Below are 27,699 nucleotides of genomic sequence, written 5' to 3' on the forward strand. Positions count from 1 at the left end.
ACAGACTAAGATGTCAACAGAACACACGGAGCCTGGTGGATGCATGAAGCGATATAAATAAACCAATAGCCAATAAATGTGAAGTTATCTTTGAACCCCTGTTGTCAAGCCTTGTTAATATAACCCCTTTCCTCACTAATGGAACTGGTTTTGTGGACTCGCTGACAGTGCTTTGAGCGTTTCCAGGATTAGCAGCCAACGCTAATTAGCTTAGCATAGTTAGCTCCCTACAGTGCAAGCAGGCGCCACGGGCAGTCAGGACAGAAGAGTAGTGGATGTGACATCGGTAAACAAGCCACAAATTAGGCCTGTCGTAAGACCAAAACACACTGCAGTTTTAATTATTTTACATGACTATTTTGTGACCCGCCAAATGGCGGACAGACCTCTCAGTGGCACACGCCAAACCTAAAATCTGGTCGCCAATGGCGGGTGGCGGGCTCTAATTTTGGGCCCTGCACACACACACACACCAAGCATCCTCTGTGTTTGTCTTATTGTGCTTCAGAGAGAGAGAGAGATGCAGGATTAGGAGCTGTGCGAGGGGCCAGATTACCATCAGAGCAGTTGGAATTCAGGCCTTATCTCTGCCCGGCAGGACCCAGTCTTAGCAGCAGCAGCAGCCCAGGGTGTATGGGTGCTGCCTCAGTCTGTCACGCTCTGCTCTCTGCCTTACTTCCACTCCGTGATTAAGAAAAAACATGAAAATAGGCTCTGCTTGCCGGGCTCAGCTTGAATCTCCCTGCTGCTGCTTTTGCCTTGGGGATGAAAATAGCCCAGCGCCAGAGAGGTGGGGGGTTCTGTGTGATTAACACGGCTCTGTGGTCGGCGGTGCCCTGGTTACCAGCCGTGCTGCTGCCGTGTGTTTGGTTCCTCCGTATCAGGACAGTTGTGCCTGCTGTTACCGCATCAACACGGCAGGGCCACGGTGACGCTGCTCCTTATCGACAGAGGGTTTAAATGCTGATGCGTGGAGAATAAGAAAGTAGGCCATGGCTCATCTTAGGCCTGGATAAGCAACGCCATGTTTGTAGAACCTTTTTTGACTCTAAAGCTTCAATCCAACGTGAATAATTCCATACAATTGTTATGCATCGTGTTAGTCATCAAACCGGATCTTGATTCTAGTTGTTTATTCTCCTTTTTAGTCAGATACGTTTAGTATGGTTCCTCCACTGTGGAATGTGTTTGTGTGTGTTTGCCTGCCTGTGTGTGTATTGAATTGGTGCCTCTGGTTACATGTCATTCCCTTTCCCCAGCCCTCTTGTTTATTCACCACTCCTCAGCCGGAACAGCGAGATTCTTGGAGCAAGGAGAGGGGAGGAGAGAGAGGGAAGTTAGAGGGCAGATAGTAAGCAGCCATAACCCATGAGACAATAGGGGAGAGGGAGTGGGAGAGGGTGAATTATGAAGAGATTGAGTGAGGCAGAGTTTCCAGGGATGGTCTTCTTGCCTCTCTGCTACAGTAGAAGAGGCAGTACTTCCACCCACGGGTCACACAGCTTGGAGAGCCTGCCTTCACAGCTCAAGTCTGATCTTGCCCTGGCTGAGCGAATGCATGCATGCAAGCTCCCTCTCGCACGCACGCACACACACATACATAATCACAGAGCTTCCAGCAAGCACTGATTAGCTGAGTGTTCTGCCCTTGAAAAAGCACTCTTTGGGAGCTGTACACTACACACACACAGAGAGAGAGAGAGAGAGAGAGAGAGAGAGAGAGAGAGAGAGGGAGAGAGAGACTTGGGTGAGCGGCTTGCTTTGTTTCTGCAGTCAGCGCAGCAGGCAGAATTGTCCATGTGTATCTTTATCACATACCCCTAGTGATGTTTGTCTGCCTGGCCAGCCTGCCCCGGCCCTTTCCTGCACGATGCAGTCATGTTCACACCAACACTACTACTCTGCTCTTCTAAACAATGTGAAGCGCTTTATTTAGTACTGAGCAATGGCTAACGGGCAAGCCCAGCCTCTCAACAGGAGTCGACAATGGATTGTTGATGTTGAGATGGCATTAGGGCTGACCTTAGAAAAAGAAATTGTCATTCGAAGCTTCGGGCCGAGATTCGATTTTAATTCGAAGCTTCGAGAGTAAACAAATTAAATAAATATATATATGTTGTGGGACTTGTACAGCACTTTGTTCAACTTTGTTGTTTTTAAATGTGCTCTATAAATAAAGTGGATTGGATTAATTAATTAAATTAATGAGTCGGGAGCTGCGCTGCCTGGGCGGCTGCTCTCCGTTACACAGCCAACAACATTACATTACATAATTATGTTGCAACCTTCGTCTATAAAGCAAACAATATATAAATATTTATATGTAGTTAATAAGACATGTTTTTATATGGGTCGGGACACTATGAAAAATACTATAGAGAATTGTCAGTGCTGTAAAGTTGAAACCTTTTTAAATCTTAGACAAACGAAACACTTTGCTTTCATGAAATATTGTAAGCCGTCATTTGAGGCTTTATAAAAGCAGCACAATGAACACAATCTGTCAGTGCCGAGTCCGACCTCATCTTAAATAACAACCGGCATTGCTTGTTGTAGTTAGGCCTAACAAAAATAATAGTTGGTTTCAGGTTGGTTGTCAGTTTGGCCATGGGTAGGTAGGGAATTTTTTTTTTTTTTTTTTTTTTTTTATTCTTTCCCACGGCGACTATGGATAGGGAATTTCTTTATTTAATTAACCCTTTCACTGCCACACGACAGAAGGTTAGCCCTTTACTATCACACAACCGACGGCGATGCTCCATCATTAGCATCATTAGCTCCGCGGATGCGGAGCTAATGATGCTAATGATGGAGCATCGCCGTCGGTTGTGTGATAGTAAAGGGCTAACCTTCTGTATTGTCACAGTGAAAGGGTTAACCGGCTGTCGTGTGGCAGTGAAAGGGTTAAAATGTTCACAACAACATGGATGCATGTACTCTGCCAGCATGTTTAATATCCATAATACTAAATGTTTGACTAAGATTTCTATGAAACTTTATTCTAAAAAAAAAAAAAAAAAAAAATGATTTTTTTTTTTTAATATATAATTTTTTTTTTAAACTCATAAAATATATTGGGTCGCACCTAAATCGGCAGGGTCGGTCGGCAACCTGAAACCAACCATTATTTTTGTTAGGCCTTAACAAAGAGAGGCAGAGTTGATTTTGCAGGTAAAAAAAATATAGATTTTCCCATTCGATGCCCATCGAACGAAGCTTCGAAGTACCGGTATTTAAGACAGCCCTAGATGGCATCATAACCCGGTTCATCTTAAACCGCACATCATTTCTGGACAATGTGTCTTGTACCTTTTGCTTTCACACTGTAGTAGTGTGTAAACCCTGCCTACTGATCAGACATCATCTCTTTGTTTGAGGGGGTGGTCAGTCACACTGAGCTTGTTGCGTCTGTCCCTCTACATATGCTGTTCTCAATTATTTTACAATGAGGCGTGTTGTTTGCTGGAAGAGGGATGTCCGTCTCCCCACCAGATTATTTTTGACGGACAGAAGATTCAAAGAGGCTGAACTCCTGGGAGCTGACTGATACATCACTGTCAGTCAGGCCGGTCCCTATGAGGATATGTTATAGACTGATCACTGATACATCACTGTCAGTCAGGCCGGTTCCTATGAGATGTTATAGATACATCACTGATACATCACTGTCAGTCAGGCTGGTCCCTATGAGGAGATGTTATAGATACATCACTGTCAGTCAGGCTGGTCCCTATGAGGAGATGTTATAGATACATCACTGTCAGTCAGGCTGGTCCCTATGAGGAGATGTTATAGATACATCACTGTCAGTCAGGCTGGTCCCTATGAGGAGATGTTATAGATACATCACTGTCAGTCAGGCTGGTCCCTATGAGGAGATGTTATAGATGCATCACTGTCAGTCAGGCTGGTCCCTATGAGGAGATGTTATAGATACATCACTGTCAGTCAGGCTGGTCCCTATGAGGAGATGCTATAGTAGCAATGCTCTGCCGTCGCTTCAGCAAACGCACACTTGCATACGGTTGTAATTTAAAATACAAACCAATGGAGAACAATCCCATCTGTTTTCTCTCCCATGTTTAGATGACACTGGTGTAGCCTGCAGTGCTATGGTGGACATGTAACCAGGCCAGTTTAGTACAGCTGCGCTCACATTGCTCAGATACTGTACACGCAAACAGAGTTGCTGTAGGATATATAGACCAACTACACACTGATACTGATGGTGTTGTGTGTGTTGTAACGATACTATACAAAACAGTAGTATTCGGCACTAGTTAGTTGGCATTCATTGGGAGAGAGCCAGTGATGGTCCATAGTTTGATGTGGTCCAGTGGTTCTAGTCAGAATTAATGGTCTGATTCATGCGCTTCAGCTTGTGTATGGGGGTGTGGGAGATTCTCATACTATATGAGCTGCTTCACATGAACACACACACACACACACACACACACACACAAAAATGGCTTCTCCCCCTTTGGGCTCCTTCCTCTCCACTACCTCCTCTCTCTCTCCCCCTCCCTGTCTCTCTTGTCTCCATAGGTCCATGTTTGTAAGTCTCATGGGGGCCCGGGGCAGCCTGTGGGAGGCTTGTTAAAGAACATGGCATGCTAATGGGATGGCTGGGATATGAATGGAGGAGAACTGGAAGGCAGCCATGCATGAAATGACACACACAGCAGGGTTTCCGTTTGGTCCACGTGTCCTGGAAGATTTCAATGACTCCCGGACAAATGGGAGAAATGCCGGTCAAATATAGTATCTGTGTTTATTAAGCTTATTGTAATAATAACGTTATACCAGACACTTGATGCTTATTGTCAATCAAAACGGTCACAGTCACCATTTGTAATAATAATCAATGTTACATTACCTCCACTCTGTCTGCACTGCAGCAGCTCACTCCACTCATAGAATGGCAGTTTTCTTGAGAAGAAAGTGTATTGTTTGGGTCCATGTACCAAAACGAACAGTTAGCTAGCCCCAAATTCAGCACATCCGTCCGTGCTACACAAAGTGACCAACATGTTGTTGTTGCCACAATTTGGGAATGCAACAATTCAACGGCCCACAGGAGTTCAGAGCCCCTGTTTGAGCAAGATTTCTGTTTCAGTGACAAAAACGAGCACATTTAGTCTGTTACTTGGTAACCAAATAAAAATAACAGGGAATTATTTTCACCGGACATTATGACCAGAGAGATTTAAATATGTTGGACTTCAACAGATATTCCCGGTAAAGAAATACACTAATTACTGGATAACGGAAACCCTGACACACACAGACGCACACACAGGCTCTTTCTCTCTCGCTCTCTCCATGCCCCCCTCTTCCTTCCTGTTTCACATGCATGCGCTCACACACACGCACACACACAGTCACGCACACACACATCTGTATGATTAGGGGTTTGTTGTGCTTACTTGCTCTTCTCCCCAGAGAGAGAGAGTGACGTATTCGCTGAAGACCAGAGCCTGTGTCACAGTGTGTGTGTGTGTGTGTGTGTGTGTGTGTGTGTGTGTGTGTGTGTGTGTGTGTGTGTCCAAGGTTCAACCCCCCGCCGCCCACCCATTTCTCACCCTCTCTCTCTGTCTACCTTACGTTTTCATACAGTTACGGTGGTTGGTACATTCCAGAATTTACCGGCCCATTTCAGAAGTGTCCCAGTACGGCCCAGCAGCAGACTGACGTCAATATTAATGTAGGGCCCTGTAGTTTCTGTAATGACGAAATCAGGGACAGAATCATGGAATTGGGCATTGAGAAAAGGTCCATAATAACACGGATTCCATAGCGCCTTACATTGAGTCTTTAAATGACCAGTGAATGTTATGCGATACCTTGGCCTGGTTCACCTACACAATTGAACTTGTGTGTGTGAAAGAGTGAAAGAGAGATTGTTTGACTTAGTAGTTGTCAAAAGGGCAATACTGGTCTGGTATGTGAGTTGTAATAATGTATCCATAATAAGGAAGGTATGTGCGACCTAAAGCAGGTGAGGAGAGAGGGACATTTAACGTCAATCCTTTCTGTCTACACTACAGCAAAGCTGATGGGGGGTGGAAGGAACCCTTTGCTTGCTTTGCTTTGCTTTGTGTGTGGCCTGTGTGTGACGGCAGCAGGGTAGCGAGCAACCAAGAGAGAAACCGACAGAGCAGCATAGTTTAACCACCGCACTATGTGTTAATACTAGAACACGAACATGAGGGGGGGGGACCCTACCTGTAGAGCGCCTGCTAGAGGACACTAACTAATTTCACATTTGGCTCATGGCTGGGGTTCATCTTTCTGTTTTATATTTGGTCTATTCTGTCTTTGTTATTGGATCTCTGTTTCTTCATATAGCGCAATAGATAATGGATATTGACTATCGCCAGCTATTTTACATGTAGCTAGTTTGTATTGTGAGTGACAAAGATCACCCGCATTGGATTTCATGCAGGAACCCAAAACATCAAAGCTTCAAATGTTAAGTTCTGTGTAAGACGGTCCGTATGACTGACTGTGCCGTCGTGTGATTTGTGCCTGGAAGTGGCCCTGTGACCTGTTGCTCAGATGAAGACTCTCTTTGTCCCTCTCTCCTTTAGGACTTGTCCTGCATCGATGATCTCTCCAACAACTCTCTCTTCTCCTCACCCGCCGACTCCCTGTCGGAGTATGCCGATGCCCAGGCCTTCATCAGCACGGACAGCCTGGCCACCGTGCCCACCATCTGGGACATCAACACCAGTACCACCACTACACCAGCACAGAGCCAGCTGGAGGTCAGCAGGACACACACGCACACACACACACACACACACACACACACACACACACACACACACACACACACACGCACGCACGCACGCACCGGTAGATGTACGCATTTGCACACACTAGGGCTGTCACTTTTGCCAAAGATTTATTTGAACGAATCCAATGTAAAAGGAAATTTGTTCTAAGTAATTCAAACTTTTATATAATCACAATCCTCTATTATCGCCCCATGTATTTTCATAATCTCAAGCAATCTCGATACAATTATTGTCATCCATTGGATAGTTATAATTGATATTGCCTCTGGATAAGCCAGAGAGAGAAAGTGCAAGTGCTACTACGAACGCACTATGGAACACATAGACTAAATTCTGGCGAAGGAACGTCGTGAATGATAAGATGGCAGACATTGTTCTATGTGTGTCTTGTGCCCATAATGATGTGATCAGTTTGGAGGAAACCACGCAGCCCCAGTCTACAGGTCCTGCCTCTGCTGTGCTCGGCAGTCAATCAAGCAGAGAGGAGAAATTAAGAGAAGCAGACATGCAGCCAGAGCAAGGCACCTGCATATTGATTAATTAATGTTGATTTTTAATTAAATCACATCATCACATCATTCGATCAGTTGACATTTTGCCAGGTTCAATTGATAGTTTGAAAACGGCCCTAACACACACACACACACACACACACACACACACACACACACACACACACACATGCAGATAGATGTATACATTTCCACTCACACATATACATATACATGTGTATACTACACATACATGTGTATATACACACACACACACACACACACACATACATACATAGAGCCTGTAGTGTTTATCTGCCACCTGACCTACACGTTCACATATAAAACTGAAGGTGCTCTGCCTTGTAGCACAACATGTCTTCCTTCCACATGTACGTGGGCTTTTGGGGGGAAGCAAAGTGTAGCAAACATTAGTGTTTTTCACACCAGTGTTCAAATGTACAGTCTCTCTTATGTAAACACTGGTGGCGTTTATCACACACCATATGGTTCGCTCTCATAGGACACTGTACCTGACCTGACTGCTTGTACGGGAGCCCCTGTCATATAGAACGGGACATCTCTTAGTGGGACCCGGAACACCTGGCTGAAAGATTCATTTGAAAGCATGTGGCTGTAGATGGTGTGATGGTTAGAACCTGCCTCCTGAACCACATGCACCCCAGCTGGCCTGCAGTGGAATCCTTCAACACCCCTCTCTCTCTCTGTCCTGTGTATCTCCCTTATACTGTCCTGTGTCTATCTCCCTTATTCTGTCCTGTGTCTGTCTCCCTTATTCTGTCTTGTGTCTGTCTCCCTTATTCTGTCTTGTGTCTGTCTCCCTTATTCTGTCCTGTGTCTGTCTCCCTTATTCTGTCTTGTGTCTGTCTCCCTTATTCTGTCTTGTGTCTGTCTCCCTTATTCTGTCCTGTCTATCTCCCTTATTCTGTCTTGTGTCTGTCTCCCTTATTCTGTCTTGTGTCTGTCTCCCTTATTCTGTCTTGTGTCTGTCTCCCTTATTCTGTCCTGTGTCTGTCTCCCTTATTCTGTCCTGTCTATCTCCCTTATTCTGTCTTGTGTCTGTCTCCCTTATTCTGTCCTGTGTCTGTCTCCCTTATTCTGTCCTGTGTCTGTCTCCCTTATTCTGTCTTGTGTCTGTCTCCCTTATTCTGTCTTGTGTCTGTCTCCCTTATTCTGTCTTGTGTCTGTCTCCTTCTGTCCTGTGTCTGTCTCCCTTATTCTGTCTTGTGTCTGTCTCCCTTATTCTGTCTTGTGTCTGTCTCCGTCTGTCCTGTCTGTCTCCCTTATTCTGTCTTGTGTCTGTCTCCCTTATTCTGTCTTGTGTCTGTCTCCTTTTGTCCTGTGTCTGTCTCCCTTATTCTGTCTTGTGTCTGTCTCCCTTATTCTGTCTTGTGTCTGTCTCATTTTGTCCTGTGTCTGTCTCCTTCTGTCCTGTGTCTGTCTCCCTTATTCTGTCCTGTCTGTCTCCTTCTGTCCTGTGTCTGTCTCCCTTATTCTGTCCTGTGTCTGTCTCCTTCTGTCCTGTGTCTATCTCCCTTATTCTGTCCTGTCTATCTCCCTTATTCTGTCCTGTCTATCTCCCTTATTCTGTCCTGTGTCTGTCTCCCTTATTCTGTCTTGTGTCTGTCTCCTTCTGTCCTGTGTCTATCTCCCTTATTCTGTCCTGTGTCTGTCTCCCTTATTCTGTCCTGTGTCTGTCTCCCTTATTCTGTCCTGTGTCTGTCTCCCTTATTCTGTCTTGTGTCTGTCTCCTTTTGTCCTGTGTCTGTCTCCCTTATTCTGTCCTGTGTCTGTCTCCCTTATTCTGTCTTGTGTCTGTCTCCTTCTGTCCTGTGTCTGTCTCCCTTATTCTGTCCTGTCTATCTCCCTTATACTGTCCTGTGTCTGTCTCCCTTATTCTGTCCTGTCTATCTCCCTTATACTGTCCTGTGTCTGTCTCCCTTATTCTGTCCTGTCTATGTTCCTTATACTGTCCTGTGTCTGTCTCCCTTATTCTGTCCTGTGTCTGTCTCCCTTATTCTGTCCTGTCTGTCTCCCTTATTCTGTCTTGTGTCTGTCTCCCTTATTCTGTCCTGTGTCTATCTCCCTTATTCTGTCCTGTCTATCTCCCTTATTCTGTCCTGTCTATCTCCCTTATTCTGTCCTGTGTCTGTCTCCCTTATTCTGTCCTGTCTATCTCCCTTATTCTGTCCTGTATATCTCCCTTATTCTGTCCTGTCTATCTCCTTTATACTGTCCTGTGTCTATCTCCCTTATTCTGTCCTGTCTATCTCCCTTATACTGTCCTGTGTCTATCTCCCTTATTCTGTCCTGTGTCTGTCTCCCTTATACTGTCCTGTGTCTGTCTCCCTTATTCTGTCCTGTGTCTGTCTCCCTTATTCTGTCTTCTTCTCCTGTCTCCCTTATTCTGTCCTGTGTCTATCTCCCTTATTCTGTCTTCTTCTCCTGTCTCCCTTATTCTGTCCTGTGTCTATCTCCCTTATTCTGTCTTCTTCTCCTGTCTCCCTTGTTCTTTCCCTCTCTCATGTCTCTCTCCCTGTCCTGCTTGCCTACAGTCTCGGTAAAGGATAAATTCGAAGAGGGATGTTACAGTCAGTAAGGTGACCCAGTACAAAATGAGTGGTTTAAGGACAGCAACTTGAAACTCTCATTTTGTCATCTTTTGTTTATCCTTGAGTGCTCTCCCATTCCTTCCTATTTTAGGATTGCACTAGAATGAAAGGAAATCAAATGTTTCAAATGTCTTTTTAATCTGACTCAGAGAGGGTACATTTATTTGTCCTGCCATTTTTTTCTGCCCTTTTCATTCTGTTTATCATTTCACCCAATCATTTCATCCATTGTGTTTCCCAGACCCACACACCGGCTCTCTCTCTGCCCTTTGTTGTGCATGACCAATTGCATTTTGTAGAGTGCTGCCCGATGTCCACACACACACGCAATCATGACTCATAGTGCTGTTTGTTTTTTGTCCTTTTGTCCATTTTTATTTCGTGTTTATTTGAGTTTGTTTTTTCTTTGTGTTTGCAGCTGAATGGGGGCAGCAGGTTTCAGGGTTTGTCCAGTTTGGAGGATATAACGGCCATTATCAGCACCCCACCTCTGGGAGGATTCCAGGTAGCCTCCCCAGCCTCAGGCAGAAAGAGACACCCCAAATATTAAATGAGCCCTAAACCCAAATCCATCACTCTCCACCAGAAGAGTGTCTGTGATTAATTAATTATATTTGTTTAATCTTTATGTCTCTGATGCTGGTGTAGCTTGTGATTGAGTGATATCAAGGACTAGACCATAGAAGTAGATTCAATATTCTATTTCCATGGCTTCAACTCAACTCTTAAAATGGAGAACTGCCACTGATTTGTGCTTTTTATGTTTAATCCAAAAGGGACTGTGGTCCACATTTGTAACACAGTTGCAGTTAAAACTGACTGATGTTATCTCATCATTATGAAATGGCACGACTAACGTCTCAACAAAGTAGGTTTTTGCAAATGAGAGATTCATTGCAAACGGTAGTTGCACGCCGTTGAGAAGAGGCTATTTTGCTTCGCCAGCGTACTTATCTCAAACATCACCCTCTTTTCCTGATCCTCCAATCACAACTGTTGCTTTCCTCTGACAAGTTTACAGAGTTTGAGACTGGTCCAAAGCATAGATTGCATGACAAAAAACACAAGGTGATTATTTGTAAAAATGTCAGTTTTTGCAACCACTCCTCTTTCAAAATGGGATCCTGTTTCCTGTGTGATCTCTTCCTTCCTAAAACAATAACTAACGACACTATTCAGACGCTAAATGGCACCTGCAGTTAACGCCCCCTTTTCACCACTCATCATCATTCCACTCCATTTTGTTCGTTTGACATCATTTATTGTCTTATTATTTATCTCACCTATTGTTCCCCTGCTAATGAATCTTCCTTTTCTAAAGGCTGAAATCGGCTGCACTAACCCGTCTCACTCGCTTCCTCTGACTTCCAGCCACAGTCTCTTTCTTATCTCCTCCCTCCTTCACCTGGTCTGAAAAATAAATAAACATCAACGACAGAGAGAGAGAGAGAGAAGCGTAAAATGGAAGCCGTGTGAACTCCCATTACCCATGTGGTCTCCTTGCTGTTGCTCTCTAGGCTCAGAGAACCCAGTCGCCACCAGAGGATGAGGAGGATGCTGAGGAAGAGGATGCGGAGGAGCTGGGACATGTAGACACCTATGCCGACTACAAACCCTCGAAATGTAGGACACAGTCTGCCTCATCTACGCCCTTTGTCTTTAAGCAGTGTTGTGCTTGTACCTATTTGTTGAGAACTGTTGGGGTATTTTAGGAGGATAGGACAGTCCTGAATACGTACAGTATATTTTTATGGATCAAGTAGTATTTTTATCCATTCTGATTTGAACAGATGGAATAACATTGCCATTTTTAAACTTGTGTTTCTGTGTGTGTGTGTTTGTTCCTACTCAGCCACCATAGGGATCTCCCATCCTGACATAGTGGTGGAGACCAACACCCTGTCCAGTGTTCCTCCTCCTGACATCACCTTCACTCTGTCCATCCCTGAACCCACCATCAACAACGGCCTGCTGTCAGCACTGCAGCTAGAGGCCATAATCTATTCCTGCCAGGTATGCACACACACACACACACACACATGCACACGCACACACATGCACACACACACACACACCTTCAGAAAATGAGCATAATTTTTAGGCGTCAATTATTCAATAATCTGTCTGTTTGTGTGTTAATGTGTACACACTCATGTCCGTATGCTCTCTCTCTCTCTCCGTTGACATGGTCAGCAACACGAGGTGATCCTACAGAACAACCAGAGAGCAGGTTTCCTGATTGGAGATGGAGCCGGGGTGGGGAAGGGCCGCACGGTCGCAGGGATCATCCTGGAGAACTACCTGAGGGGAAGGAAGAAAGCACTGTGGTAAGACTGGAGACACTAGAGACACTGAAGGGGGAGGTAGGAAGTCTCCAGGGCTCTTGTCTCAACCGGTCCGGGTCCCCTACAGCTTTCCGGCTGCAGCTGTCACACGCTCCCAGGGTAGACGGAGGTGCCTGGGGTGAAGCCCTCCTGTCGAACCCAAACCAAACCAGTGCGGAGGTCTCACCCTGGGCCCCCCCCCCCCCCCCCGCGCACACCGTCGTGTTCCCAACTAATGTGAATGGCTGGACACATTCCCTGGGTTAAAAATCAGCCTACATTTTTTATTAAAAGAAATGTATTCAATTTATCTTCTTTTTATAAAACATTTACCAAAAGATGTTAAAAACAGCCTATTGTTTTATTCAATGTGTTTTATTATAAAATATGATTTTACAAAAGGATGTTCAAATAAGATTTGGTCTTCAAAAAAGTATTTTTTCCCAAAGATTTGTGAAAAAGAGGGGCCGTCTTTTATTCGGACCAATGCGGTGAATAGTATGCATGTAGGAGCTGGTGTGTAGAGAGGACAAGGTGCACTAGTGACTCTCCTGTTGCCGCCCTCAGGTTCAGCATATCCAATGACCTGAAATTCGACGCAGAGAGAGATCTCAAAGACATAGATGCATCCCATATTCCTGTGCACGCCTTAAACAAGGTGAGTCCACTGAGGAACAGCCGCTGTTCAACACATTTTCACAGGTTCATTTTACAGACGGTAGACGTGATTATTTGTTGACTGTACATTTCCATACAGACTTTTATTATTATTATTATTTATTTATTCCCCCCTATCTTTCCTTCCTTTCTGTGTGGAGTTTGGTTTGCATGTACTCATCGTGTTTGTGTGGGTTTCCTCCCCGTACTCTGGCTTCCTGCACACCAAAAAAAGGCAAGCATGCTAGGCACTCCCGCCATTGCCCTTGACCAAGATACTGTTATTACAACTGGATGTGGTCCCCAGGTGCATGTCTGTGTCATGTCTGTGGCTTCCCACTGCTCCTCAGTGGTTGGATGGGTCAAATGCTGAGACTGCTTTCCCCACAGGGATAAATAAAGTATAACTTAATGATAAGTCCAGTGTGGTTTTTACTTTTTTCTTATTGTCTACCAAAACCTGCAATGCATATGTTCCCATCATTAAATACAGCTTGCAAACACATATTTCCAGTTTTAAATATTGTAATGTTTTACCATGAAAAACAGGGGCATGTGCTTGAAAAGAAAACTAGCTCTGTCGATACAGTAGTAAACGGAACAGTGTAGTCCCCATGCATTGCACATTACAATGCAATGTTCATACTGTAGCAGTGATGAATTGGTCAGTCTGCTAGTACTGGACTGGATGGATCTGTTCTTAACCCCTTTGGTGACAACAATGTAGTTCTATGACTTCTGGATATGAGCTAAATCTGGTGTCGACTGTATGGCACATACACAGTACATTTTGCAGAGTAAATTTGACTCAAACTGAGTACATTTGACTCAAACTGAGTAAAATTCAGTTTGAGTCAAATGTACTCAGTTTGAGTCAAATGTACTCTGCGAAATTTACTGTAAGTACTGTAGGAGAAATGCATTGTAGGTGTTGGGCTTTTCATATGTTAACAATAACAGAAACAATGATCACACTCACCTGCTCCTTTTAATTGTAACTTTCCACCTTGTTCTGTAACATGTGTTTTTCTTATGATTATTTTCCTTTTCTAGATAAAGTATGGAGACACAGCTACCTCAGAAGGAGTCCTCTTTGCAACCTACTCTGCGCTGATTGGAGAGAGCCAGGCGGGAGGCCAGCACCGGACCAGAATCAAACAGATCCTGGACTGGTGCAAGGCAGACTTTGACGGAGTCGTATCCTTTCGTTTGTAATACATCATCTAGGTCGTCCTCGGACGGGCCCTCCATCGGTGCTTCCAGTCATCCCGATCCTCCATGCATCTGGCTAGCTCGCCGGTGCTTTCTGTTCCCATCAGATCCAACAGGGTTCAACCTGAGACATTAGGCTTTAGAGTAGTAGGGCCTTGAAAATGCTGGTCCCGCCCCTTACTCCCACTCATGGCAGATTACTACCCTAGCTTTTATATTCATGTCAAGGATAACATATCGGACTACATCATTGTACTGCAGTATATTGACTGTTCTATTTCTGTCATGAATATTCCCATGTCTGTACCGTCTGTGTTGTTGGCCCTTGACCCTGAACCTTGTGTAGATTATTTTTGATGAATGCCACAAAGCCAAGAACGCCACATCCACTAAAATGGGCAAGGCAGTGCTGGACCTGCAGAACAAGCTGCCACGGGCCAGGGTGGTCTATGCCAGTGCCACAGGTAGGGACACACGCATGTCTTACTATACGTGTGAGGCCATTGTATTGACTTACATTCATTCCCTAGCCCCTTACCCCGACCATAAACTATACATGCTATATATGCCCAACCTTAACTTAACTCTTAATTCTAACCATAACCTGATAATGTGTGTTTTTGATGTGAGGACTGGCCAAAATGTTCTCGCAACCCATAATGTCCTCACACTCAAAGCAGTTTGTCAAGAGATGGTTCTTGCAAGTATAAACAAGTACACGCACACATATACACCCCCACATGTACATATGACTTACTTGCTGTAGAATGCAAATGGATACAGATTATGATGATTAATCCATATATTATCTTCTCTCTTTGCTTCCCTTCCACTACATCTCTCCCTGTTCGCTCCAGGTGCCTCTGAGCCAAAGAACATGATCTATATGAGCCGCCTGGGCATCTGGGGTGAGGGCACGCCCTTCAAGACCTTTGATGACTTCCTGCACGCCATCGAGAAGAGGTCTGTAGTGTACAGAGCATTGGAAAATAGTTAGGCTGTGGCTACATTGATCCGTTGTCTGTCCGTCTACGCCTGTTTTTAATAAATTTTTAAAAACAGTGTCCGTTTGTTGGACAGGGTTGGCGCTTTGTCTGTTTCTACCAGATCTGTGTCTGTTTAGAATGGACAAAAAGGTTCGGCGGAGGGTGAACTTTTGGAACTGACCGATACGTTACCACAAAGCTGTCGTTTCTGCAAAGGCACCGCTACGTCAGGTTCTAATTTATAAAAAATAAACCAACAGACGGTAATATCTTCCCTCAATTTGCCATCCATTCATTGATGGATCAATGGCGCCGCAGCCTTAGAATTTCAACCCGACTTTTCCTTTTTGCGAAAACGCCTCTCAGACATGTAGATCCATATCGGCACGCGGATATGTTTACCGGAACATTTATCGCAATCAAGGCTTCGGTTACAGTTGGTTGACCCTTGATTGAATGGTGTTGAATAATTTATATACTTCATATTTGCAGAGGTGTGGGCGCCATGGAGATTGTTGCCATGGACATGAAAGTGAGTGGGATGTACATCGCCAGGCAGCTGAGCTTCTCGGGGGTGTCGTTCCGCGTGGAGGAGATCAGCCTGGACAACGACTTCAAGCTGGTCTACAACAAAGCTGCCAAACTGGTGAGCCTCAGCGCTCATGTATACATTACTAGATAACCAATACCTGATCCGAATTAGAATCACTGTATTTGCCAGTGTGGGGATATACACCTGAATTTGACTTGGTTATGTGCGTAAGAGACTGTACAACAAACATAACATATACAATGCTCCATGTGCATTGTATATGTTATGTTATACGTACACATATTCATAAAGTGTGTGTGTGAGGCATTCATTTAATAATAATAATAACTGGACTTTGAAGAAGTCTTCATTCGTCATGCAGTGACACACATGCGATGGGCGGCACACACACAGGAACACACCATTTGTTTGGGTCGCCGATGAGATTGAGTCTTTGCGCTTGACCCATCCCGTCATCCTTCCCCCCCCAAGGGCAGCCTGGAGCAGATAGGGGCTGCGGCGTGGGGACCAATCCAAGTGCTCCTGTCCGCCTTTGTCAGGGATGCGACAGCGGTAGCGATCTGTTGTGCATGTTTTTCCATTGGGTTTATCTTATCGGGAGGGGAAACCCTTGCGGGCACGGGGAGAACATGCAAACTCCACACAGAAAGGCCCGGGAGATACCTCAGCTGGGTACCTAGCAATGTGGAAACCTGGTCCCCAAGCGGGAATCGAACCCTGGACCTTCTAGCTGTGAGGCGACGGTGTTAACCACTACACCTTTAATGCATTGTAAAGTGACAGTAGATATATGCAGACCTGACTGTGTACCCCTCCTCTCCAGTGGGCCGAGGCGCTGCAGGTGTTCATGCGTGCAGAGTGACAGTAGATATATGCAGACCTGACTGTGTACCCCTCCTCTCCAGTGGGCCGAGGCGCTGCAGGTGTTCATGCGTGCAGAGTGACAGTAGATATATGCAGACCTGACTGTGTACCCCTCCTCTCCAGTGGGCCGAGGCGCTGCAGGTGTTCATGCGTGCAGAGTGACAGTAGATATATGCAGACCTGACTGTGTACCCCTCCTCTCCAGTGGGCCGAGGCGCTGCAGGTGTTCATGTAAAGTGACAGTAGATATATGCAGACCTGACTGTGTACCCCTCCTCTCCAGTGGGCCGAGGCGCTGCAGGTGTTCATGTAAAGTGACAGTAGATATATGCAGACCTGACTGTGTACCCCTCCTCTCCAGTGGGCCGAGGCGCTGCAGGTGTTCATGTAAAGTGACAGTAGATATATGCAGACCTGACTGTGTACCCCTCCTCTCCAGTGGGCCGAGGCGCTGCAGGTGTTCATGTAAAGTGACAGTAGATATATGCAGACCTGACTGTGTACCCCTCCTCTCCAGTGGGCCGAGGCGCTGCAGGTGTTCATGTAAAGTGACAGTAGATATATGCAGACCTGACTGTGTACCCCTCCTCTCCAGTGGGCCGAGGCGCTGCAGGTGTTCATGTAAAGTGACAGTAGATATATGCAGACCTGACTGTGTACCCCTCCTCTCCAGTGGGCCGAGGCGCTGCAGGTGTTCATGTAAAGTGACAGTAGATATATGCAGACCTGACTGTGTACCCCTCCTCTCCAGTGGGCCGAGGCGCTGCAGGTGTTCATGTAAAGTGACAGTAGATATATGCAGACCTGACTGTGTACCCCTCCTCTCCAGTGGGCCGAGGCGCTGCAGGTGTTCATGCGTGCAGCGGATGAGCTGGGTCTGGTGAGCAGGAAGTCTCTCTGGGGTCAGTTCTGGTCCTCTCACCAGCGCTTCTTCAAATACCTCTGCATTGCCGCCAAGATCCGCTGTCTGGTGGAGCTGGCCCAGAAAGAGCTGCTGGCTGGCAAGGTTGGCACAACCGTCTTTTTACCGACTACATTGTTTTGTCGTGAGATTAAATGTGAACATAAACTCCTGTTCAAGTAGGGCTCAAAATGTTGATTAATGCATCTAAACAAGTCACTTGTGGCAACACAACGGAGTTGGCAGGTGTTTCTTGATTACATTTTAAGGCCACTTTTAGAATAAAAACCTGTCCCTGCCTCAAGAGATTGAGTGCACATGAATCGCTGTTTATCTCTGGTGCCACAGCCGATGTTGACCTGTTGTGTGTGTCTCTTCCTCCCGTACTCAGTGCATCGTGATCGGCCTGCAGTCCACAGGAGAGGCCCGGACCAGGGAGGTCCTGGACGAGAACGACGGTCAACTCGACAGATTTGTCTCTGCTGCAGAGTAAGTGAAGTTTTGTGTGTATGTTGTATGTATGTTGAAGAAATAGAGTATTTTGTTGATGGGTTCTTAAGTAGCTCTATATTAATTGGTGTTGTAGCTCAATACTTATTATGGATTTCTTACCAGGGGGAAACATGCATTTTTTTACTAGGAAATATGTCTCAACTGGTCAAGTTATTGTGCTATTTGAGTAGAAAAATTACTACATGCCAACACTGAATAGATAAGAGTCTATATACATATATTTATAAGATCTGCCAATTATATATGGCAGTGAATTTCATTTATTTATTTTTGCAGAAAATGGAAAGCAATGCAACACACTGCTAAGTGTCTAATAGATACTGCTTACAGGTCACATGTCTAAACTAGCTTATTACTGGTAAGCCTGTCACAGATCCCATATTCTAGAATATTTGCTAATAGCTAGGCTATAATTCAGTTCTCATAGTGTGAGAGCTTGCATCTGGAATATCTTGTTATTTTCCAGCTTGATACCTGAATGAATGAATGAAAACTTTATTTAACAGATTGCAGAATGGGTACAATACAGTACCCAAGGGGATGCAGACCAGAGAAAAAGTTTGTCTTGTTTACATCAGGGTCCCCCATTTTCAATTCGTAGTGACATTTAGGACATACACAACATACATGACATCATGACATTTATGGCATAGGGACATACATGACATACATGTGTACTGTTACATTTGTGACATATACGATATGCGATTGTGAAATATACAGTACTGTTACCCATAGATCCTAACAGAGATTATATACATATGATGGGGAGGAGACTGTACCTCTGGTTTTAGAATGAATCATTCAGTTGTTGCCAGGAGCTTTATACCATAGTAATCATCCATGTACTTCTGTTAGTTTCAGCAAACAGCCTTAGCTAAGCTTTTTTTTTTTATCTACTTTTTCTCCTCCTTTTTCTGTGATTTTTCTCCCATCCCAATTTCCTCTCGTGCCAATTCTCCCTGTCCTGTCCTGATCGTTGCTCGCATGTGCCCCCCACTGGCCGGTCGTAGGGAGGGTAGAAGCCCATCACATGTCCCCTCCGATACATGTGGAGGCAGCCAGCCACATCTTTTCACCTGCCAGCGCGGACTCTCATTGGCGAGGTGTAACGTGTGGGAGGCTCACACTGCCCTCGCCATTTCCTGTCTTTACTGTGCAGGCGCCCTGACCGACCTGTAGGAGTCGCTGCTCACAACGCCAGATTACCACCCATCGACTCCCCTCCCGCTGACTCTGCCAATCGAGTCAGTATGTCAGCCGGCCCAAGCCGGAGGCAACGCTGACAGCCGGATTCGAGACCGGTGTCTCTTGCGTTGGTGACGAGCGCAATGTCCGCTGCGCCACCCAGCCGCCCCTAGCCTTAGCTAAGCTTGATGATAATACAACTTGTATCCAAAGTGTCTACCTTTCCTCTATCCTTGCTTCCCCTCTACCTCCCCTCTCTCCATCTGGAGATAAGATAAGTTAAAAAGACAAGTGCGGTCGTCTGACTCCACTCTCCTCTCCATCCCCACCACCAACCTGATTTCCTTCTTTTCTTTTCTTTCCTTTTGTTTTGTTACGTTGTTCCCTGATCCCCTTCCCTTAGCTGCCCCCTCCTGTTAAGCGCCTTGGGTCTCCTGAAAGGCGCCATATAAATCTAAGATATTATTATTATTATTATTATTATTATTACTCAATAGTGTAAATCAGTGCCATTCCATTATAATAATTATTATAACATGTTGTTGAGCAGCGACTGTTTACTTAATGGATGACTAAAGTAAGGAAATGAGAAAGGAAAGGCGCGTTTTCTTTTAAGTACCAGAGCGTCTGTCTTTTTGACCCCGGCAGACATACCTGAGTGTCTGAGTATGTCTGTCTGGGAGTTATTCACTAGAATAAGACATGGCGGCTTTAATGAGGCTAATCAGTGCTTTATCTCTACTGCCTGTCAGAACTCTCCTGAGTTGTTGTGTCTTGAATAATAACTGTCGGTCTTGTCTTGTTTTGTCTTTCTCTCTTTCTTACACACTCTCTCTCTCATGCTCACTCTCTCACGCTCACTCACTCACTCTCTTTCTCTCTTTCTTTCTCTCTCTCTCTTCTACTCTCTTTTTTTTCAAGGGGAGTGTTCCAGTCCCTGGTCTCTAAACATTTTCCCTCAGAGAAACAGAGGAGAGAAAAGGGTCTGGGAAACAAGAGAAAACGTAAGTGAACAGTCATTTGGAGATGCATCCGTCCCAAAAGACACCATACTGTCTAAAGACACCATACTAAGTATCTGTAGTAAGTTAGCAAAACTAACTCTACCGGCCTTGTACTGATATTTCATTAAATAGTTTGTACGTCAATGTTGTTTGGTTCAGTTCACCATGTCTTTTCCTACCACACAGGTAAGCCGCGGGGCCGTCAGCCCAAGTTCCCCAAGCACACCATGATGGACAGCGGCGGTGTGATCAACATCAGCGACGACAGCAGCAGCGACTCCGATGGCATGGACACATACTCTAACTCCTCCCCAGACTCCATGCTCGACAATGACGATGTCATCTTTGTCAATCACACTAGCTGTCAGACAGGTAGGAAAGCTGTCTGACGTCTTATTTAGAAGTAGCTGTAATTATGGTTACTAGAGCTTTCCTCGACTGAAGACGTTCTTAGTCTACCTAACAGTCTAGGACTTAATTAACAAATCAATTTGTTGATTTAATTGTCCATTTAAAATTGTCCCATGTGCAATACTGCAAAAGCACCTCAATGTCTTACTTACAAGAGATGTGCTTTTCAGACATTATGGAAAAACCATAATAATAAGATAAGATATTCCTTTATTGATCCCCTTGGGGAAATTCATAGCAGCATGGGGGAGGGGGAGGGGAGGTACAGGTAGTAAAGACATACAGGTACAGGTCACAGAATTATAGTACAGTGGAGAAGTAAAAATAGAATAAAAAGGCAGTGTAAACTATATACAATATAATTATCTCTGGACATGCGCATATCGGCAACAAGGTGCGAGATGAGGGTATGTATGCCCTCTCAATCAACTAACTAAGTATTGGTCGACTCGGACCAAAACAACGGAGTAGGATCAATGGTCTATGGGGGGGCAGCCCTAATACTTACTGTCATGTTGCACCAACCTGAGAGAAGCGTTTGTGGCTTTAAACCCCGTCCACTTTGTGTCCCGTGTCTGTGACACTGATGCGTGTCTAGACAGTAAAACCACCTGTCAAGTCTTCAGCTTAGCCTGAAGGGCTGCGTCTGCTAGAGTTACACCAGGTAACCTTCTTTTGTCCTCTCCTGTTTCCACAGCCAGGATAGAGGAGATGAAGCAGAGCCTCCTTACCAAGATAGCCGCACTTGGAAAAGAACTACCTCTCAATACCCTGGACGAGCTCATCGACAAGTTCGGAGGACCGGAGAAAGTCTCGGAGGTATGCGGGGTCCACGGCCACCTGTTTTTTTCGCCAGGCCGTCTCCAAGTTGGGGTTTTGTTTTGTTTGCTGGCACACAACGAGCACAGATCCTGTACAGGCCCGACGCTGCCCGTGTTCAATTCTTCCTTTCAAGTATTCAATTTGATTGTCCCAAGAGTACAATGTAAATGGGCTTCAAATAATATGCCCTCTAGAGGCCGTCTCATGGAGCATTGATGACTGACCTGAAAACACCACTTGATGCCCTTGGCTGCGCCGTGGGAAAAGAGGCTTAGCTGGTTAGCAGACTAACGTGCGCTTCAGGAGACACGTCATATTCGGCACCACGGGGCTCCCTGTCTAACGGCACATCTTTAAACTGTCTCCTAAACCCCTTGTGCTATTTCTGAAAATGCAAAAAAAAGAAAATTCCATTTCAGTCGAGTGTTTCTGGCCGAAAATGAATGAGACGAGGACCTGTTCTGTCCTGTTTCGTAGATGACCGGTCGTAAGGGCCGCGTGGTGCGGCGGACAGACGGCAGTGTCCGCTATGAGTCGCGTGCCGAGCAGGGCCACACCATCGACCACATCAACGTCAAGGAGAAAGACCGCTTCATGGACGGAGAGAAGGTCAGACAAACCAAGGCATTTAGCCAAAGATGTCATTTACTCACACTTCACATGTTAGTTAGTATAAAGGCATTGCATTGGTGTTTGCATTGGGATTCACAAAGAATTAAGAAAAATCAAGTACTGTTTTTTATTATTAGTCCTAACCCTCTTAAAGAGATTACTCTCTTAATGTTTCACAACGTAATAACGTTTAAAATACTGAAACACATTTTCCATGGAAACTACCTTCATAAAAGTGTACATATACACACCCTGTCAATTCTTTATCTGTTCTCTGAATCCCCCCCACTGACCCCACCCCCCTTCTCTCCTTCTCGTCCAGCTGGTGGCCATCATCTCGGAGGCGGCCAGCTCCGGCATCTCCCTGCAGGCGGACAAACGTATCAAGAACCAGAGACGTAGGGTCCACATGACTCTGGAGCTGCCCTGGAGTGCAGACAGAGCCATCCAGCAGTTCGGTGAGTCCAGAGGGAGTGGGACAGGTCGGTGGCTGTAGGTTCCAGCAGTGCTTCTCAACCTTTTCTCAGGACCCCCATCTGATGAAGTTTTCTCTCTGATGAGATGTTGTCTCAGGACCCCCATCTGATGAGGTTTTGTCTCTGATGAGATGTTGTCTCAGGACCCCCATCTGATGAAGTTTAGTCTCTGATGAGATGTTGTCTCAGGACCCCCATCTGATGAAGTTTTCTCTCTGATGAGATGTTGTCTCAGGACCCCCATCTGATGAGGTTTTGTCTCTGATGAGATGTTGTCTCAGGACCCCCATCTGATGAGGTTTTCTCTCTGATGAGATTTAGTCTCGGGGACCCCCATCTGATGAGGTTTTCTCTCTGATGAGATTTAGTCTCGGGGACCCCCATCTGATGAGGTTTTCTCTCTGATGAGATTTAGTCTCGGGGACCCCCATCTGATGAAGTTTTGTCTCTGATGAGATGTTGTCTCAGGACCCCCATCTGATGAGGTTTTCTCTCTGATGAGATGTTGTCTCAGGACCCCCATCTGATGAGGTTTTGTCTCTGATGAGATGTTGTCTCAGGACCCCCATCTGATGAGGTTTTCTCTCTGATGAGATTTAGTCTCGGGGACCCCCATCTGATGAGGTTTTCTCTCTGATGAGATTTAGTCTCGGGGACCCCCATCTGATGAGGTTTTCTCTCTGGCGAGATTTAGTCTCGGGACCCCCATCTGATGAGGTTTTCTCTCTGGCGAGATTTAGTCTCGGGGACCCCCATCTGATGAGGTTTTCTCTCTGGCGAGATTTAGTCTCGGGACCCCCATCTGATGAGGTTTTCTCTCTGATGAGATTTAGTCTCTGGGACCCCCATCTGATGAGGTTTTCTCTCTGAGATTTAGTTTAGTTTATTTATTTAGCACATTATAAAAAAAAAACAGTGCTAGGGGGGAACGAAGCCCAATGGGCTTGTACAAAGTTGCACTCCCATCTCATTGTTCATAAACAATATGAACGAAGTACATGTAAGCATGGTCTACAAAATAAACTACAAAACAGAATCAGAGACATAAGGCAGACACTATAGCGAAAACATGGACAAATTTACACGAGTCAGTAACAAGAACAATCTCTTTATTTATTTTTTAGTACAAGAGGGCAAAGGAGAGGAGAATAACATTAACAGTATATAATGAATAAAAAGAAACAAGCAGTCATACTAACCGTAGTTGTAACACTGAAGCACAGGAGTAACCTAATGTGATGGTGATTTATGATGAAATTAAATTAGATTTAAATTAAAAAAAAAATAGATAAGGAGGTTGTTGACCTCAATGATGAGTGTTCCAGAGTTTAGGACCTCTAAAGCTAATGTTAAATTGATGGCTAGATGTCCGACAGAAAGGTAAGTGGAGTTTATTACTATGGTTTGTTGGATATGAGTGAAATTCTGATGAAAAGATGAAGAAACTATGGAAGGTATCAGGAAGATCTTGCCTATTGTTAATGAACTTGAATATGAATGAGCATGTTTGAAAGGTATTAAGTTTGTCAGTTGTAGATAGTAGATCATATTTGCGGAACAGAGGTGCAGATGGTTCATATCTGGTAGAGTGGGAAATCATCCTGAGGAACCTCTTCTGGATTATGACTAATTTAGTTTAGTTTCGGGGACCCCCATCTGATGAGGTTTTCTCTCTGAGATTTAGTCTCGGGGACCCCCATCTGATGAGCTTTTCTCTCTGATGAGATGTTGTCGCAGGGAACCCCATCTGATCAGATTTGTTTAATGTTGGATATGATTACATCCACTATTCCACAGCAGTCGATACTGTAGTTGAGATAACAGCGGAGAAAGTGAAACCTGTGATCAGAATAGTCATATTATCTCCCCTGGTGAATGAAACGGTGATATGAAATGAGTCGAGAGGCATGTTCCTGGGACTGGGGCCACACCTGGGGGTTTTGATGGTACAAGGAATCTTGACGGGCAAAGGTTGGAGAGAGATGGTTCCCTCAAGTCGCCCTCTCTATCTCGGTCTTTCTCTGAGGTTTGTGAGAATGAGGTTCAAGGTGTAGGCTGCAGATTACCAGGTTAAGATAAAACGGAGTCGACAGCCTGTCGCTGAGGGAAGACCTAAAGGGGTGAAAGGTCACTTGTTCAGTTTTAGTTTCTTTGTTTAAAACGAGGTTAATGTTTAAAAATTAAATGCTTATTTTCCGTATCACTATCTAGAACATCAGCAGCAACCATAAGCATAAAGGCAAACATTGGACACAACATCTCGGAGAACATTTAAAGCCATTGGTCATATTCACACGGCAGCCATTTTGCTCCGGTTGGGCTCCCAAGGAACCCAACCTGAGCATGACATTAGGTAGTAATGTGCCATTTGTTTACATGGATCTTGTGCAAGTTTCTAATGTTCTGCTAGTACTGTGCACTCTAGTATACTGTACACTGTAGCTGTGTATACTTGGAGCGACAGTGGCTCGGGAGGTAGAGCAGTTGTCTGGAAATCCGGAGGTTCCCGGTTTGATTCCCACTCCTCCCGGGCAACGTGTCGAAGTGTCCTTGAGCAAGACGCTTAACCCCTAATTGCTCCTGATGAGCAGGTTGGCACCTTGCATGGTTGCCTCCGCCGTCGGTGTGTGAATGTGTGAGTGAATGGGTAAAACGTGAGGAGCAAATTGTAAAGCGCTTTGGATATAAGCGCTATATAAATGCAGCCACTTACCATTTATTTATACTTGTATTGTATTTTTTATATTATCATTATTATATAGTATAATATTTTCACTATGCTTTTTTTTTATTACCCTCTTCCTGTAAAACGTAATTCAACAAACAACAATGGCATATTAGGTCAAATACAATTTTGGAGTTTGTCTTTTATTACTGGAGCAAGGTGTTGGTTAAAACAATTTATCTTGATATAATTAGGTATAATCTGCTCCCTTCATCTGTCTGGTAGATATAATTTTCCATAACCACAGCGGCACTGTGAAAAGACCTTTGTCCACACACACACACACTTACTCTCTCTCTCTCATCGCAGAGCAATGAATAAATTGTTTGCAGCAATTAGCTAACTGCTTCAGTAATTCTTTCCATCAGCAGCCATCGTACTGGGAGCTGAACTCCATGTGTGGACTTGATTGACAAGTCAGTGTTTACATACAGTGTCCCACACAGTCAGCTAGTCAGTTCCACTCAAGACTCAAAGGGGTGGGGGGGGGGGGGGGGGGGATTGGGAAAGTTTTTCTTTCAGACACTTAATGGACTTGCGGTTAAGTTGACAGAATCCTCTATCTGGAAAATGTATCCTCCCCTTCAGTGATTAATTTGTTTTGTTCTTTTCAATCATTTATCCTTTCAATATAAAACAATCGTATAAGTAAATGTAACAAGTTTGAATTCCTTTCTGATCATATTGTAGAATGTTCTATACCAGTAGTCCTAATCTTTTAACTATGGATGCACTGACCTCTGACCTCTTCTCCTTGTGTTTCCAGGTCGAACCCATCGGTCCAATCAGGTGACGGCACCAGAGTACATCTTCCTCATCTCAGAGCTGGCCGGGGAGAGACGCTTCGCCTCCATCGTGGCAAAGCGACTGGAGAGTCTGGTACGTCCCATAGCCTTTAACCCCTTATGCTGAGGGCACATTTAGCATAAAATCCCTGACGATTGCATGCCCAAAGTAATTTGCGATTTATTTCTTGAACCACGTATAACACATGCATGAGTCTGGTTTCTTTTGAAAGGAAACATTCTGAACTTTCTTCCACAACAGGAGAAGAATAATGTAATAGAGTTAGAGGTTTGAACACACTGAAATAAAAATAAGTTACTCACGTTTTGTTTACTTGTTGCCAGATGCCTGTTTTTGAGTTCCAGCTGAGAGGTGGGAGCTGGAAAACATAACGATTCCATAACCTGGAAAACATAACGATTCCATAACCTGAAGTCTTATCTACAGTACAGACCCCATCCCAATGTTAGTCGTTAGGCCAATTCCCAATCCCCTTCCTGGTCGTTGCGCACTCCACCCCCTACCGTCGGTCCGGGAGGGCGGAGACTATCGCATGCTTCCTCCGACACATGTGTACCCAGCCCACCACTTCTTTTCACCTGGCAGCACAGACTCTCACTGGGAGAGTGTAACGTGTGGAAGGTCACACTACCTCTCCTAGATCTTTCCCTTGCTGTGCAGGCGCCCGACCGAACTGTAGGAGTCGCTGTTTACAACGACCAGGACCCACCTTCGCAGAGTTTCCCACCCGCTAACACCGCCAATTGTCTTAGTATGGACGGTCGGCCAACCCGGAAGCACCACAGCTGGATTCGATCCCACTGTCTCTGTGGTGGTAGGCAGACGCTTAGTCTGCTGCACTACCTGGCCGCCATGGAAAATTCGTGTTTTACAGATGTTTTTGTAATCCTTGTATTGGTAATTATTCTTCCAAAATGGCGGACCACTCATTAATTTGAATGGCGAATGAGAAATTCTCCAAACAAACGTACTTCTTTGTCTCTCCGTTTACCGTAGGAATCAGCCCTCATGTGAGATACCATTGGCTCCAGAATTGAATTGGCTACAAAGGGGGTCAATCATTTTCGCCATCAGCGATTTTTTATTTGATTTGATTGAAGTTTATTTCAAATATGCAACATAACAAACAAACGTCAAGTACATATATAGCCGTATGCCGTTCAAATAATAAATGTATATTAAAAATAACAAAGAACAAACAAAGTCGAACAATTTTTTTTTTCTTTTTCTCATTTACATAGTATTTGAAAAGGAGTGGGAAGAAGCATACACTTATTTAATCCCACCCCTATTTACTCATCAGAACATACTATATTTTATTTACTAATTCATACATTACTAGACTTATATTGAAAATGAACTTAGTTTAACAATACATTTTTTAATAATACCTTATTAATATTTAGAATACCGGTAGAATAGAATAGAAATACTTTTATTATCCCGTGGGAAATGTTACACTGCAAATCGCTCAACATTTAAACATTTAGACAGGACAGGTCACGAATTAGAATAATAACACAAATCAAATCAAGTTGCCTAGGATACGAGTAGAGTAAAATAGAATAAAAATGAAATAAAATATACAGTAAATAAATACAGTAAAAATATACTGAGCATGGGGGAAGGGGGGGGGGTACAGGTAGTAAAAAAACAACACGGCAGTGTAAACAAATTGGTCAATATAATTAACTATCTAACTAACTGAAATATATATATA

The 27,699-nt window shown here is 44.6% G+C and overlaps 1 protein-coding gene across 3 annotated transcripts in view; it reads left to right on the plus strand.

Moving 5' to 3' along the window:
• The window catches only part of sbno2b (strawberry notch homolog 2b), a 126,009-nt gene that overhangs the window by 76,403 nt on the left and 21,907 nt on the right, over positions 1–27,699 (plus strand). For 2 of the 3 annotated variants that reach the window (XM_084308862.1, XM_084308864.1), the window contains 18 exons: positions 6,591–6,767; positions 10,343–10,429; positions 11,442–11,547; positions 11,777–11,937; positions 12,118–12,251; positions 12,816–12,906; positions 13,959–14,102; positions 14,464–14,581; positions 14,975–15,080; positions 15,596–15,749; positions 17,350–17,526; positions 17,813–17,910; positions 20,044–20,126; positions 20,313–20,498; positions 21,235–21,356; positions 21,837–21,968; positions 22,294–22,429; positions 25,939–26,051. In XM_084308862.1, coding sequence (XP_084164988.1) covers positions 6,591–6,767; positions 10,343–10,429; positions 11,442–11,547; positions 11,777–11,937; positions 12,118–12,251; positions 12,816–12,906; positions 13,959–14,102; positions 14,464–14,581; positions 14,975–15,080; positions 15,596–15,749; positions 17,350–17,526; positions 17,813–17,910; positions 20,044–20,126; positions 20,313–20,498; positions 21,235–21,356; positions 21,837–21,968; positions 22,294–22,429; positions 25,939–26,051 — 2,325 coding nt within the window. The remainder of the gene's footprint in view (positions 1–6,590; positions 6,768–10,342; positions 10,430–11,441; positions 11,548–11,776; positions 11,938–12,117; positions 12,252–12,815; positions 12,907–13,958; positions 14,103–14,463; positions 14,582–14,974; positions 15,081–15,595; positions 15,750–17,349; positions 17,527–17,812; positions 17,911–20,043; positions 20,127–20,312; positions 20,499–21,234; positions 21,357–21,836; positions 21,969–22,293; positions 22,430–25,938; positions 26,052–27,699) is intronic. The other variant, XM_084308863.1, reaches the window with a different exon arrangement.

The sequence above is a fragment of the Notolepis coatsorum genome (genome assembly GCF_963971535.1).
Source record: "Notolepis coatsorum genome assembly, chromosome: 2".
Lineage (NCBI taxonomy): Eukaryota > Metazoa > Chordata > Actinopteri > Aulopiformes > Paralepididae > Notolepis > Notolepis coatsorum.